The sequence below is a fragment of the Labrus mixtus genome, chromosome 22 (genome assembly GCF_963584025.1).
Source record: "Labrus mixtus chromosome 22, fLabMix1.1, whole genome shotgun sequence".
In the NCBI taxonomy this organism is placed as follows: domain Eukaryota; kingdom Metazoa; phylum Chordata; class Actinopteri; order Labriformes; family Labridae; genus Labrus; species Labrus mixtus.
The window spans coordinates 12,898,860-12,912,170 of record NC_083633.1 but is presented as its reverse complement, the minus strand read 5'-3'; the positions used below and the strand labels follow the sequence as shown (position 1 = coordinate 12,912,170).

Genomic DNA, 13,311 nt, shown 5'->3' with positions numbered 1-13,311 from the left:
TCTGGAATCCGTTTTTTAAAAAAGCCGTTGAAAAGAAATTCAGATGAGCAAAATTGATGTGATTCTTCGATATTTTATTCATTGTCATCTTTTTTTTTTTTTTCATACTCTGTCAGATGTCAAAAAACAAAGTGGTACACGACATATTGCATCTGTGTTCATGTTACTGTTCTGAGGCATTGTTCTGTGTTGCTCCGGCACCAAAGTCGAGTTCTCAATTAAAGACACAAATAAATAACATTTCTTTCCAATATCAACGCAGCAGCAAAAAAAAAAAAAAAAAAAAAATGAGCACAAGCAAAAAGTAAATGAAGCAAAACACAAGAAATGACTTTTCCGTCCTCACAATTAAACAGTGCGTACCTAATCATAAAAATGAATAATGGAAAACAGTGACCTTGCTTTAAACTGCTCAACATCACACTGCTCAAGGCTTTCTAACTATCTGCACTCACAATATAAAGACTACTTAATGTTCTCCGTGTATACTCCAAATAATCCCAGAAACTAGTGAGATGAGAAACAAATCAAGTCCATTTAGGATGTTACATTCAACGATGTGCCCGAGCTGATCAAGTTGGTGCAGGTGATGGCACTATTGCTGACACGTACTCTTCTCGTCTGATGACATCACAAAGTTGCTGGTATGGCGGCATCCAATCCGATGCGTCTGGTCGCTCTCTCTCTCTCTCTCTCTCTCTCTCTCCCCCGCCAGCTGGACTGCTTGTGGAGAGCCTGTGCTCTCTCTTCATTTTCTCCAAGCTGGTCCCAGAGTGCTGAGGGTAGTTGGTTGGTTGTTGTTGTGGTAGCTAACGCATTTTATAGTCGTGGGAAATGGCCGCCTCACAGAGTTGTCCTTTAAAGTCCAGCTCCAGGGTGAACTCCAGGTCACGCTTAAAAAAAACAAAAAAAAAACACAAAAACAACAAGCAAGTGTAAAATCAAGTGTCTCCGGTGCAAACATTGCTAGGATAAAATGGCTACATTTTCCTGAACTCAAACAATGCTAACTAATGCTACTGCTAATGGGCTAATCTTTCTGTAATTTGTTGACACAATTAAAAGTACAGTCATTTAAAAATGTGTTTTTTATTATGTTGCTCAAGCGGTGGTCAACAGCATTTGTAAGTTAAAGTTCATCAAATTTAAATTTTAGCACGCTAACTTGCTGCTAGCTGGAGCCTAGCTGTAGGCAGATATGAGAGAGGTAGGAGTCCTCTTGTTCAAATGTCTGTAGCCTATATTTCCCCAAAAAAAAACAAATTCCTCGACTGTTTAAATGTTGAGACATTTTCGCCTGTTTTTAACAAGCTTACCACGTTCTTCTCATTTGGCCGGACAGCAATACTGCCAAAGATCTCTTCTCCTTTTTTGACAGTTAGGTAGTCCTCCAAGTAAAACACAGTCTGCTTCCAGTGTGTGTTGGGGGCATCTGGAGCTAAGGGGTAGGGAAAAGGGGGAGTGGAAGGAAGGAAGGAAGGAAGGAAGGAAGGAAAACACGTACATGAGCATCAGGAAAAAGGAATGAAAAGCACAGAATATAGAGAGGAAAGAACATAAAAGGGTAAGAATATGTAAGAGGGAAGGGGTGAAACAGATGAGAGCGGCATGAGGAAGAGGAGGAGGCAGTAAAGAGATGTTGAGGAGAATTTGAGGAGTTATACAATTTAGAAAAACACTCCGGTTCCAATGGGCACTCATCTGCCTTGGGCTTGTTAGCATGGAGGTGAATTTATAGAGCAGCAGCTGAAACTCTCCCAGTGGGATGAAGACAGCGGCTGATAGGAGAGAAATCCCTCGGTGATGCTCAGCCTCAGGTGCAACAGACTCGGCCAAACATAGAACCTCCTCTACACAATATTATATAAGCATTGGATGCATGAGTGCATTAACATAAGCTTACATAACAGTTTAACTCCCCTATCTATAATAGGCGTCCTCAACACCACTAAGAACCAGAAGTGTTTTTTTTTTCCGGTGGTAACACGAGGCGCCCTGGTCTTCACAGCAACAGAACCACCAGAGTGTAGCCGAGAGCCGAGACGCAGAAGAGCAAGGGCTTCTTTAAAGGGACATGGATTTATTTACAGCTCCAACATGCTTGTTGGGAAAGATTTTGGAAGAAATTCTGAATACTTGCTGGATTTCTTCCAGCATGGAGCTAAACTCATGTGGTCCTGCTTATATGTACAATTTTTCTTCTGGTATCCTCTATTGAAATTGAAGTTTAAACGGTTGCTTGACTTAAATTAAGGACAGATTTTCGGGGGTTGTATTCGCACAAGATTACTACTACTGCACTATTTTTTTTCCAGGAAGCAAGTCGTGTGACACACATTCAATCGCACTTGCTGAATTAAAAATAAAAATAAAGATACAGGCATAAATCGTAGGGACAGACTCCAGAAACATGGGGTCATGGCCGGATACCACTTAAAGAATATGTCTACGCAGAGAATATGTGTCGTTGCATCGCATCACTGCAGAATGAGTTGATAACTCACCAGTGGAGAAGCCGGTCTTCTTGTGACACTTTGTGAACTCGATGTTGAAGTACGTGACCAAGGCGTGGATGTAATCGTTGCGCTGGATCTGCAGACAGAAGGCTGAGGTAAAGGACAGGTCCTCTGGCTTCACTGTGTAGATGTCCACTTCCTGTGGGGAAGTGATGAAAAAAGGAGGGTCTATTTCCAGGAAATGTACAATATAAAACAATCATAGTCTCAGTGAAATGACCTATTGCTAGAAACCCTTTACAATAAGGTAGACATTTTGCATAGCTACTAGGGAACGAAGGTGAACTGGTTAACTAGTTAACCAATACTTAATGGATCGTTGATTGGGATCTACTGTTTCCCAAACCTCTGTGTGCACGTGTCCACACAAGTTGTCCTTCCCATTTGCTATCCCCCCCACACATGCAGTGCATTCATATGTCAACCCTTTCATGATAATTCACCATGATTATTGAGCATGTGTGACTCTGTGTGTGTGTGTTTGTATGTGTGTGTAAAATCCCACAGGTTGAATCATGGCTGGCAAACGCAGCTTGCTCACAGTACACATGCTGTGTGGGTGTCCTCCCTCAAGTCTATAAGGGAGGCAGGCTGAGTGTGAGAGTGTGTGTGTGTGTGTGTGAGAGAGAACACAGCATCTGTGTGTTCGCTAGTGTCTATATCAAGCACTGCCTTATGAATATGGCTTCAAATGTAAGTATCCCATTTTTTTTTGTTGTTGTAACATGGCAGGCTTAACATCTCATACAGAAAAGGAGTGGAGCAGGTGCGTCCGTGTTTTTAAGTCGAGAGGGAACATTTTACTCTGCAGTCTGTTCTCCAGCCATGTGGCTTCACCATGACAGATTGTGATTTAACACCTTTGTCCTTTCCAATGATACAAAGCCGCCATCATATACAGGGAATTGTAGCCGGAGGAAGAAAAAAAAAAAATCCCCAGGAGCAACTTTGTCATTTTTAGCATGCGGGGAATGAGTGGCAGTTTGAATTAAGACAGGGTGAAGTGTCTGTCAGTGGGGAGAAAGGGTGGAAAAAGCCCCTGAATTCCTACATGTGAAAGAGATACAAACGGTGGGAATTAATTGTTCAGACCAGCATGACATTAACCTAACACATAAATCACTTCTTTTTTTTTTTTTAGCACAAGAGGAGGCTCGGCAGCCATAAAAAATGATGGGAAGCCCATTTCATTTCCATTGGGGACTCAATGACCATGAGGTGTGACATTTTCCAAGATAGAGAAGCCTCCTTTTTGCTGAAACTAAAGCAGCCTCACATCGCACTAATCAGAGACTTTGAAGAATGAAGAGGACACTAACATAACAAATAAAAAAAGAACATGATGTGAGGCGAAAAGAAAGATTGAGGTGAAAGGGACTAACATTAAAAAAAAGCTCTTGTCCTCTTTTTATTAGTGAGAGAAGAAAAAAGCCACTGCTGTATCTCTAAGCATGGAAACAGAGCGGCAGACTTTTACAGAAACCTCTATTATGTAGCAGAAAATAGTCTCAACCGACTGAGGTGTTCAAAGGCTCAAAGATTGATAGCTGTCTCTGATTCCTTTTTAGGAGCTCTTGCACAAAAAAGACGTACAGATTTTTCGGAGATACAAAGCAGTATAAGAGACAAACGTATGCATATTGTTTTTAATGTGTTCTTGCAAAAAAGATAAAAGACCAACCTTCAGGAGGCAGGTGTTAGTCACAACCTGTTTTGGATCGACCACATCCACCAGAGGCTCTTTGTTGGCCACATTGCGAATGCAGCTCATGTCGAATCCATACACGTTCTCCCACCCTGTGCATACACAAGCATATACATCTAAAAGTACAGAAAACCATATGAATACACATGCACACAGCGGGTGATGTGATGGCTGAGTTTTCATACACCTGTAAAGCTCTTTGTTCATGCCAAAAAGCACCACTTTTTTTTTTTTTTTTTTAAGTTAGCAGAGAAACTAAAACAAACACATTCTGCACTCCCTGTCTATCTGTCCATACAGCCCCTATGTGGAGAAAGACAAGCCCTCTTGAAAATAGACTCCAGCCTCCTCCACCACCTCCGCCATGTCTGGCAGGCTTCTCCTTTTTTTTTCTTCATAATTTGGGCTGAAAAACACACCAAGCAGGCTTTTCCCACCTCCATTCCCTCTGTCCCTCTCGCTCCACCTTGCCTTGTCAGAGGGCCAAACACTAATTCTGAACGATGAGAAGGTGGAAAATTCCACCGACGCAGGGAGAAACTAAAAATAAGAGCAGGAGGTGTTTGGGTAGACTGAATTCTTTTGGGTACTTATTTGAGAGCATGTGCATGTCAAGCTGCAGACGAACAAAGAGGGGGCCACCTGTGCAGTGAAACTAAACCCAGCAGGAGTTATTATAACCCCAGATTTGGAGTCAATCTTACAAGTTTTTGAAAAGCAGCTTTGATATTGGGGGCTTTTTTTTATCTGGATCACAATGTTAAGCTCAGCACTCCTGTTGTGATTGATAATTGAACAGGAAAGTGAATTTAGAGAGAACTACTTCAGGCTAATGACAGGTAACACATGGTCTCTATGTTACATTATTACATTGTCTTTGTAGCTAACGTTAACCCGCTTTGCTTATTTGCAATTTCTGACCACTTCTACAACATGATTGGTCCTTGTGTTGGAGAATCTCTTCATGATTCACCTGTCAACATGAATGACGGCAGACCTGATAACTCGTTAAAAGATGTGATAAAACCATGACCTTTTATTTCAGACTTACTCATTTCTTAAGTCGGCATTAATACATCGCACCAAACAGATTTCTCACAACCTGGCAAACCCAAATGCCTTCCTCATTAATGACTTGCTGCTTGTCAGTAAAGCACAGACGTTGCTCAAGTTTTACAATGAAATGGATCAAACTACTTGTGTGCGCTGTGTTAAATGGATCACTCAAAGTGACAGACGTTACAGTTTCTCTCCCCTCTAAGGAGGCTTTTAGCATCATACCCCTAACGCTTCTCACTTCTCTTATCAAACACAGCTAGCTATTTATAGCTGGATTCATAAACACCCTGAATGCAACCTACACAGCACATAACTGCAGACAGACCAAGTTAGAGACTAGTTAGTGAACATAGTGACAATTAAGCATGTAGCTAAAAACTGACCTATAAGGAGGGCTAATATATGACTAATGTTCAGCAGGTGGACAGAAACACCAATTTCAATTTACTGCTAATTCTGTTCCATCTGTTATAAGTGGAAATAGGTAACTGTTCCAACTTCATTAATGACAATATCAGTCATTTGGCCAAAATACTAATTAATCCAAGATTAACAAAGCTGTGAGCCCTGATGAATCTTATAACTTCCGCTTTTATAAAGACTACGCTACTACAAAGTGCAACCGTACATTTTCATATCCAACATGATGCTCTCCGTCTGCACAATCGTTATTAATAATAGATGGGCAGAGAAGAAGCCAGAGATACAGTGATTAAAAAAAACAAAAACAGGAATGACTGAGCACGAACGTGTGACAAAACGCTAACACATCCACCATCATTACTCACAATGAATCTTGAAGTCTTTGTACTGCCGGTCCTCAATGGCCACCACGTACAGAGCTGCTCTGTCAGGGAACATCAGGCCGCCAGGTTTCTTAAAAAAAAATAAAAAATAAAAAAAAAGCTTCAGGAATCATTGAGCACGCACACAAAGGCCATCCATCACCTTTATTGGTCACACACCTGGCATGTAATATAAGAGCACGTGCCCAGTTTAAAGCCTGCAGGCAGCTACTGCCTGAAATCAAATCACTCGTGTGTGAGCTCAGGATGTGAGCAGCAGACACATACATGGTGTGTAATATAAATCCGTGTTTACGTGCAAGCCGTTTTTTCTTCAGGCGGCTACACAAAAAGTAAAACCCAGCACCTCCCCAAGCCCTCAGCTGCACCATCTTACCAGCCACTTGTCCCTGGCGAAGATGACAGTGTTGAGCATGGACTCGTAGAAGAGGCAATAGCCCATCCACTCTGAGATGATAATGTCCACCTTCTCCATGGGCAGCTCCACCTCCTCCACCTTGCCCTTGAAGATGGTAATGACTGCGGTGTACAGAGCCACAGAACAGCAGGCGACAAATGACTTCACGGCATCTTCATCACATTAATTCAAATCGGACAATGACTCTGTTCCCAAATGAGATTTTTTTTTTTTTTTTAAGTCTTGAGATTGCTGCAGTTAATACGCCTTAATAACTGCACTCATGGCACTGTTTTTTTTTCTGCATAAATTAGTTTTGACCCGTGGTATGAAAAAACAAGGAAACAACAGGTACCGGTACTTTAAAGGGAAAACAAAGGCTCTCTTCCTTAAAATAGCAATGGTGTATCTTTGCAAACAAGCTTATTATTGATCATATTTACGATTCCATTTTCCTCTAATGTCACGGTCAAGGTGGGAGGCTCAAATGTATTATGTTGTATAACTGTGTTTAAGGTTTGCAGATGTATCTGACTAATTATAATGCTATCACTACTCTCTGATTGATCCACTACTGGATAAACATGTGGAAGTAAAAATGCCAACAGGACAGTGAGCTTGGTTTCAAATTAAATCACTACATTTTACAAAAGGCTAACATTCGCTAACAGCTGACTTAACATTCAACCACTTTTTAAATAACATTACTACTATTTTACCTAACTGTTTATTGTGTTACAAGATACGTTTGGAAAGGTATGACTTCCTAGCAAACAGTTCTGAGCTAGGTAACAAATGTGGGCAAGGAAAGGGTTAAAAGCTAATCTTGGCTATTGTGATGTTTCTGCTGTTTGCTATCGACTTAAACGACCCAATTTCTGCTGTCCGTCCTCTTTTCAGTTTTCGATCAATTTAAAGGCGTAGAAATGTTCCCGCTTTGTCAGATTCATGGGGTTTAAATGGCTTTCGAACGCACTATAACAACATAATAATAACAGCTGCTGAGCTTCCCACCCGGAAAGTGATGCCGGAAAAAGACGGCCATCATGTACATTTGGTGAGATAACAGCTATAATAATAATAATAATAATAATAATAATAACTTTATTTATATAGCACTTATCTAAACAAGGTTACAAAGTGCTTACAAGGTTACAGATCTCATACAATCAAATGATGGCTCTGATGGCAAATGCCCGGTCGCCCTTGGTAACCAGCCTAGATCTAGGAACGACTAATAGAGGTGCTCTTGATGATCTAAGATCTCGGCTTGGAGCATAGGGGGCTAAAAGTTCTGTAATGTAAGGGGGGGCTAGACCGTGTTGTGTTTTAAAAGTAACTATCACCTTGTATTTGCAGTGCTTGCACTTAGATATCACTTTTACAAGTAATCCAGTGATATACTGTACATAGAAGTGTATGTGAGGGAGCTGTTTATTTCTAAGTAATAACAAGTCGCCAGTGTCTAAGTTGTTTAAAAATGATGGGATAATTAAATACTGTGCGATAATATAATGATGGCCTATAAATACAAAAGCAACATTGGACACTTGGTTTTTAACTAGCTTGTTGTATACTTAATTGGACCATCAGTTTTCAACACATGAAATATAAATATATTAGATGAGGCCTCATAAAACCTATAATCAAATATGGAGGCCGTGAAACCCTCCATCTGTCGCCAGTGCTCCATCTGTGAAGTTTGTGTTGACATATTACAATCAACACCAGTTAGGGAATTCTGATTGATGGCAGAGATGCACGATTATTTGACACCAGAGAGAGGAGAGCTGCCGCCAGTTAAACCGTCAGAACTGTGACTAATGTTGTCGTCTGTGACGGTAATGATGGAGATATGCTGATTTCTCACGCCACTTTTAATCCAGATATCATCCCACTGCTCTGTATTTAAAAAAAAATAAAAAAAAAATAAAAAAAAGATGGATTTAAGAAAGGCAGCAGTAATGGAAAAAAACAACAACTTCATCTTACCGTTGTGTAGGTGATTTGACTTGATGATCTTCTCAGAATATTCAGATATACTTGAACATTCAATCTGCGGGAGCAAAGGAAATAAACTCTCTTTTAATATTTACAGTGTTTATAGGTTCAGATACATGTTTAAGGTGTTAGATTACTTAGTTAGAATAACAAAATCATTATCTCCTCACTATAGTAGGTGATACATATTGTTGTTAGCAGCCTCCTGATATATAGAAGTTTAACCTTCGGGGTAATACTAAAAGGACAAATTGAATCAAACCCCCTTATCCATCCACACAGTAATGCCCCTGATGGCTCATCTCAGACCCTGTGCAGCAGGAAAACACAGACATCACTTTTGCTCTCCCATCTATAAGTGTAATACAGTATATGAATCATGCATAACTGTGGGACTCACTGCCGGTAATGCATAACCTGTAGCTTTTCAGGGAGCCTTTATTGCCTCTGCGCATAAAATGGTCTGAGAGAGATTAACTATTTCTGGCAAGAACACAAAGACTGGCTCTGAAGCGAACTTTTTTTTTTTTTTTTAAATGGTGCAGAATGTGTGTGCATGTTTCAGGGAACGGGAGAGACAATGGATGAGAGATAATGTGACAGCCAAGCCAGATGTGATATTCATTTGGACATTGAATGGATCTGCAGGTTTCTCTCTTTTAAAGATATTAAAGACAGCAAGGATGATATAATTGAACACTCTGGAGTGTTTTTTTTAAGTGGACAAAAGGGTCTCTCTCTGTCTCACCCCATACACGTGTTTGGCGCCAGCATTAGCAGCAAACATCGAGAGGATCCCCGTACCGCTACCCACATCCAAGACGATCTTATCTTTGAAAACATGCTTGTTGTGGTACATGGCGTTCCTGTAGGTCAGCGTCCGCACCTCATCTTTCAGCATCTCCTGTGTAGGAATAAAACAGAGGTTTTCAATAACAAGCAAACCAGTTTAGTTCATATGATGAAGTAGTACAGCCTACCTGAAGATTAGTGTGATTCACAGAAACAAACACATAATGTTTTATAATGAACTTACAATCAGGCATATTTTAAAAGCAGGGGACCTTCAGCATATGCCTTTGTATTGTTTTTTTTCCAAGTAAAACAAGGTGGATAAGCCAGTTTTTAGGACAAACGCCTTGGTGACAGTAACAGGAGCTTCTTGAAATAGACAAGAGTACGACACAAAGCCTTCTGGGACCGCCTGGTATCCATCTCCCTTTCACACATCCCACTTTCCATCTTTCTTCCTCTGCACTTTTCTAATCAGGACATTCTCTTTGTCTGCAAGCACACAAAAACCTGACCCACATGCTAAATATGGACACTATTTAAAGAGGTCTATATAGTTCGGGGACTATATAGAGTCCCCGAACTTTTCCAACGCCACTCCTTTCGCAGCTCAAGGTCATGTGCGAGGGCACTGCTCGACAAACTCGGATAGCGGTTCACAAAGGACAAATCCAACAAGACATGAACATTTTAACTTTCCCCTGACTTCATGCTAATGGTGGGAAGCTAAAATGCGGTCATACTGTCCTACAGCTGCGTTTCAGGTTAGAAAATCTTAAAAAATCAGGCTGTATTTCAAGTTCAACCTCTAATTGTATTACTCATCAACTAATGTTGGACAACAGCTAATGAAAGCATTCAACGACTTCCAAGCTCACACATCCCTCTGAAGATGTTGTACAACACAATAGGGCAGGCATAACTTAAAGCCTATGTGTCCATAAAAAAACCCCACTAATCATCTATATGACCTGACAAATCCCTCTCAGAGTTAGCCAGACTAAAAGGGGTCAAAACTCCCAATCAAGAAAAGAAAGTGTCAGGTTAGACAGAACAGGAAGCATCATGGTGTCATTCTTTTTTTTTTTTTACCCTGGCCAAACCAAGTATGCAGGTTTTTCAGCTTGGCCTGCCTACCTCGTGGATGCCAAAATGGGCGTAAGAGTCGAAGTAGTAGTCGCGTGATGTCATTTCCTCTGGGCTGATGAACTTCGCTGTCTTGCCTCGACCAGGACAGGTTGCCAGGCCCGCTACGTGAGGCGCATGGGGGATGCAGGGCACATGGTGCGTGGTAGGCACTGGTTTGGGCAGTGGGGAGGGCTGGGCAGACTGAGAGAGCGGGGACGTGACAGGCTGCTGCCGCTGTGAAGGAGGGATGAGAAAGAAAAGTGGGGGAGTTGAATGAGGATCTATGAATTATAGACGAGAATGATTCACAAAGGGTTTTTTTTTTTTTTTTTTTTTTAAAGGAACGTGCAAAAAGCGTTTACAAAAAAAATTGACCTGCTTTAAGTTAAAATCTGACAGTAGAGTCAATGTACTAAAGGATAAAAGCAGGAAAAAAAATCATACAGTCTTTATCATCGTTACACAAACAGAGTCTCAATGAAGAGCCGGCGGAAGATGCAGTTCCGTTTCAGCACCAAGGACAGCGGATATAGCCACGTCCAACACGTCCATGCATGCATTCAAAGCTAAACATATTCCCAGACTGCAAATCTCCCGCAGCCTTTGCATTAGGCTATCTGTATTACCGGTAACATCTGCAGGACACTAATAAACACTTTCCATTTCCCTGCACGCCATCGTGGTGCTACATTCATTCCTAATCTTGCGATGTTGATAAAGAATAACAAAAAATCTACACATATATATTCAACTCAAATATGCTGTCACATAAAAAAAAAAAAAAAAATAGCCGTAATAAGAGTGTCCCAGTCCGGGTATTACCGGGCACAGGACACCACAAGGTCCCTACCTCGGAGCTGTCCGCCTCCGCCATCTTCCGCCGTAGCAGCAAACAACGCGACGAATGCCTCAGTCCCATGAGAGCCGACGAGATTTAGGCTACAACTCTTTTTAAAGTGTGCAGAGGATCTCAATTCTCACCAGAAAGCTGTCAAAAATCCACCGAAGCCACCGAATACATGGCAGGAGTGCATAAAAAGATTAAAGTCATGTTAAGAAACGTGAAGGTATGACAGTTGGAACCAATTAAATCCATCCCCCCCACCCCGAGAAAAGTTGTTAAAAGGATGTTCACGAGTGGAAGAAAAAAAAAAATGCACAGAAATCCACGCGGTGTGACTGTCCACAGGTTGTTTTCGAGGAAGGATGGCAGATCCACCTATTGGAGGGAGAGACTCTGCTGCGACTGCAGGGTGGCAGGTTTGATCCCAGCAGGAGCCATTGGGTCCGTTAACACCTGGAGCCACATAATGGACATTTCCGAAGAGTGTCCGAGAAAATAGTGTCACCCACCTCACGTCTATATAAAGAGGCACTTGCGCACTAGAAGCATAGGAATCCACACAAGAAAACGCATCTCCTCTACTTTTCTCGGAAACACCCACGGACACATGAAGACTCACAAATCAGCTGTAAAGTCCTTTTTTTTTTTTTTTTTTTTGCGTGATCCTCATAGGTTCCCCGGAAACAGAAAGTTTAGGTGGGTTTAAAGTGTGCCCTGCTGTTGCAGCGGAGCACCTCGGTTTGGAGAAATGAGTCGTGACAATTATTGTAATAAGATTCACAAAAAAAAAATCTGTGCTTTCCACAGACATATGCCTCCTCATACCAGACTTTCCCCACAGAAGCAGACATCCAGCTCTACGGCAACCAACGACAACCAATGAGCTGCTCAGACGCTCGCTTACATAATATAGGTGTCTTCTATGGTTTTTTTGGGGAATAAATAACATAGACAGCGGTGGCTCTATTAAATAACTTGACTACTACGCGTTTATAAAAATGTGTTTCCACTGCATGAAGCGGTCGCAGTTGCATATTCCTGATGATTTCATTATTTAAATAAAAGGTAAGGCATGTCACAGGTGTGCAGTTTTAGCTTGCTCGTTAGTGGCATGGCTCCCATTCGGCCAATCAGAATCGCGGGCCAAGTTTGTTCAGTTCATTGTTCAGTTTGTCAGGGACCAAGCACGAAAATGAATCTCAATGAATGAGAACAGGTGCATTGCTCCAGATTTAGGTGATTAGCTGGATTCCATCTGCAGTCTCTGGGCAGGTATAGCCTACACACACACACACACACACACACACACACACACACACACACACACGCGCGCGCGCGCACAAACAAATGGGTGTGAAATGGTTATCAAAACAAGTATCAATCCACATTTATTGGCACATGATTGCTTTTTTTCAGGATCCAATTTTTTCACTTCACGGGAAAATCAAAATGTGTGCAGATTTTCAAATCGGCGGGGGAGCTTGTTGCACTCCTCTAAATTAAATTAACGTGCATAGGCAGTCTAGGCCCTTTTGGAATGCAACACTGCCCCCTACAGGTTGACCTCGTGGCCCTGCTCATCTGTTCAGAGCAGAGTTGAACAAATGCATAGGGGCAGTATTGTGAATTATCTTTGAAACAAAACAAAAAAAAAAACAATCGGACTGATTAATATGTTATCAAATTATCAGAGTTTTAAATATTATGCCTGAGAAGTTGTGACTTCTCGTGTGTGTTTCCATTCCTTAATTCCAATCAGTGAAATCACAGCAGTTGTTTTTTCGATGACTGCTCAAGGCAAAAACGCCTACTGTGTCATCACTGATTGTTTTGCCCAACATGCATGTGCTGTGACTCCATCGAGAGCACCACGATTGGCCAATATCCCTTTTTTTTTGTTTTCCTGGTTCTCACAGTCCTCGTACGACCAGTCCAACCAGTCATATGTGACATTGATCTTATGCAGGGCTGAGGTTGCTGTTGGCAGCACGTTCAATTTTGTACCTGATTTGTCACAGCTGATCATAAAGCTTAGAGTAAAGGGAGATATCCCTAAAAGCTTT

General features: G+C 41.5%; 1 protein-coding gene across 2 annotated transcripts; it reads right to left on the bottom strand.

Moving 5' to 3' along the window:
• Window positions 1-62: 62 nt before the first annotated feature.
• LOC132956347 (protein arginine N-methyltransferase 8-B) lies at window positions 63-12,282 on the bottom strand. Of its 2 annotated transcripts, XM_061029738.1 has the most exons (11): window positions 12,074-12,282; window positions 11,255-11,392; window positions 10,414-10,638; window positions 9,233-9,388; window positions 8,476-8,539; window positions 6,463-6,605; window positions 6,069-6,156; window positions 4,198-4,313; window positions 2,505-2,655; window positions 1,317-1,438; window positions 63-893 (listed from the first exon to the last, which is right to left on the bottom strand). In XM_061029738.1, the coding sequence occupies exons 2-11, from the start codon at window positions 11,321-11,323 to the stop codon at window positions 810-812; spliced, it is 1,218 nt and encodes a 405-aa protein (XP_060885721.1). In that variant the 5' UTR covers window positions 11,324-11,392; window positions 12,074-12,282; the 3' UTR covers window positions 63-809. The 2 variants fall into 2 exon arrangements, with proteins under 2 accessions (XP_060885721.1, XP_060885720.1); XM_061029737.1 differs by lacking the exon at window positions 12,074-12,282 and having other exon boundaries at window positions 11,255-12,044.
• Between the last annotated feature and the right edge of the window lie 1,029 nt (window positions 12,283-13,311).

Coding starts and splice junctions, on each gene's coding strand:
- LOC132956347 (XM_061029738.1), bottom strand. CDS start 11,323: ATGGGACTGAGGCATTCGTCGCGTTGTTTGCTGCTACGGCGGAAGATG. Junction 6,157..6,462: donor TCGCCAGGGACAAGTGGCTG/GTAAGATGGTGC, acceptor TTTTTTTTTAAG/AAACCTGGCGGCCTGATGTT. Junction 1,439..2,504: donor GAAGACCGGCTTCTCCACTG/GTGAGTTATCAA, acceptor CCTACCCCTTAG/CTCCAGATGCCCCCAACACA.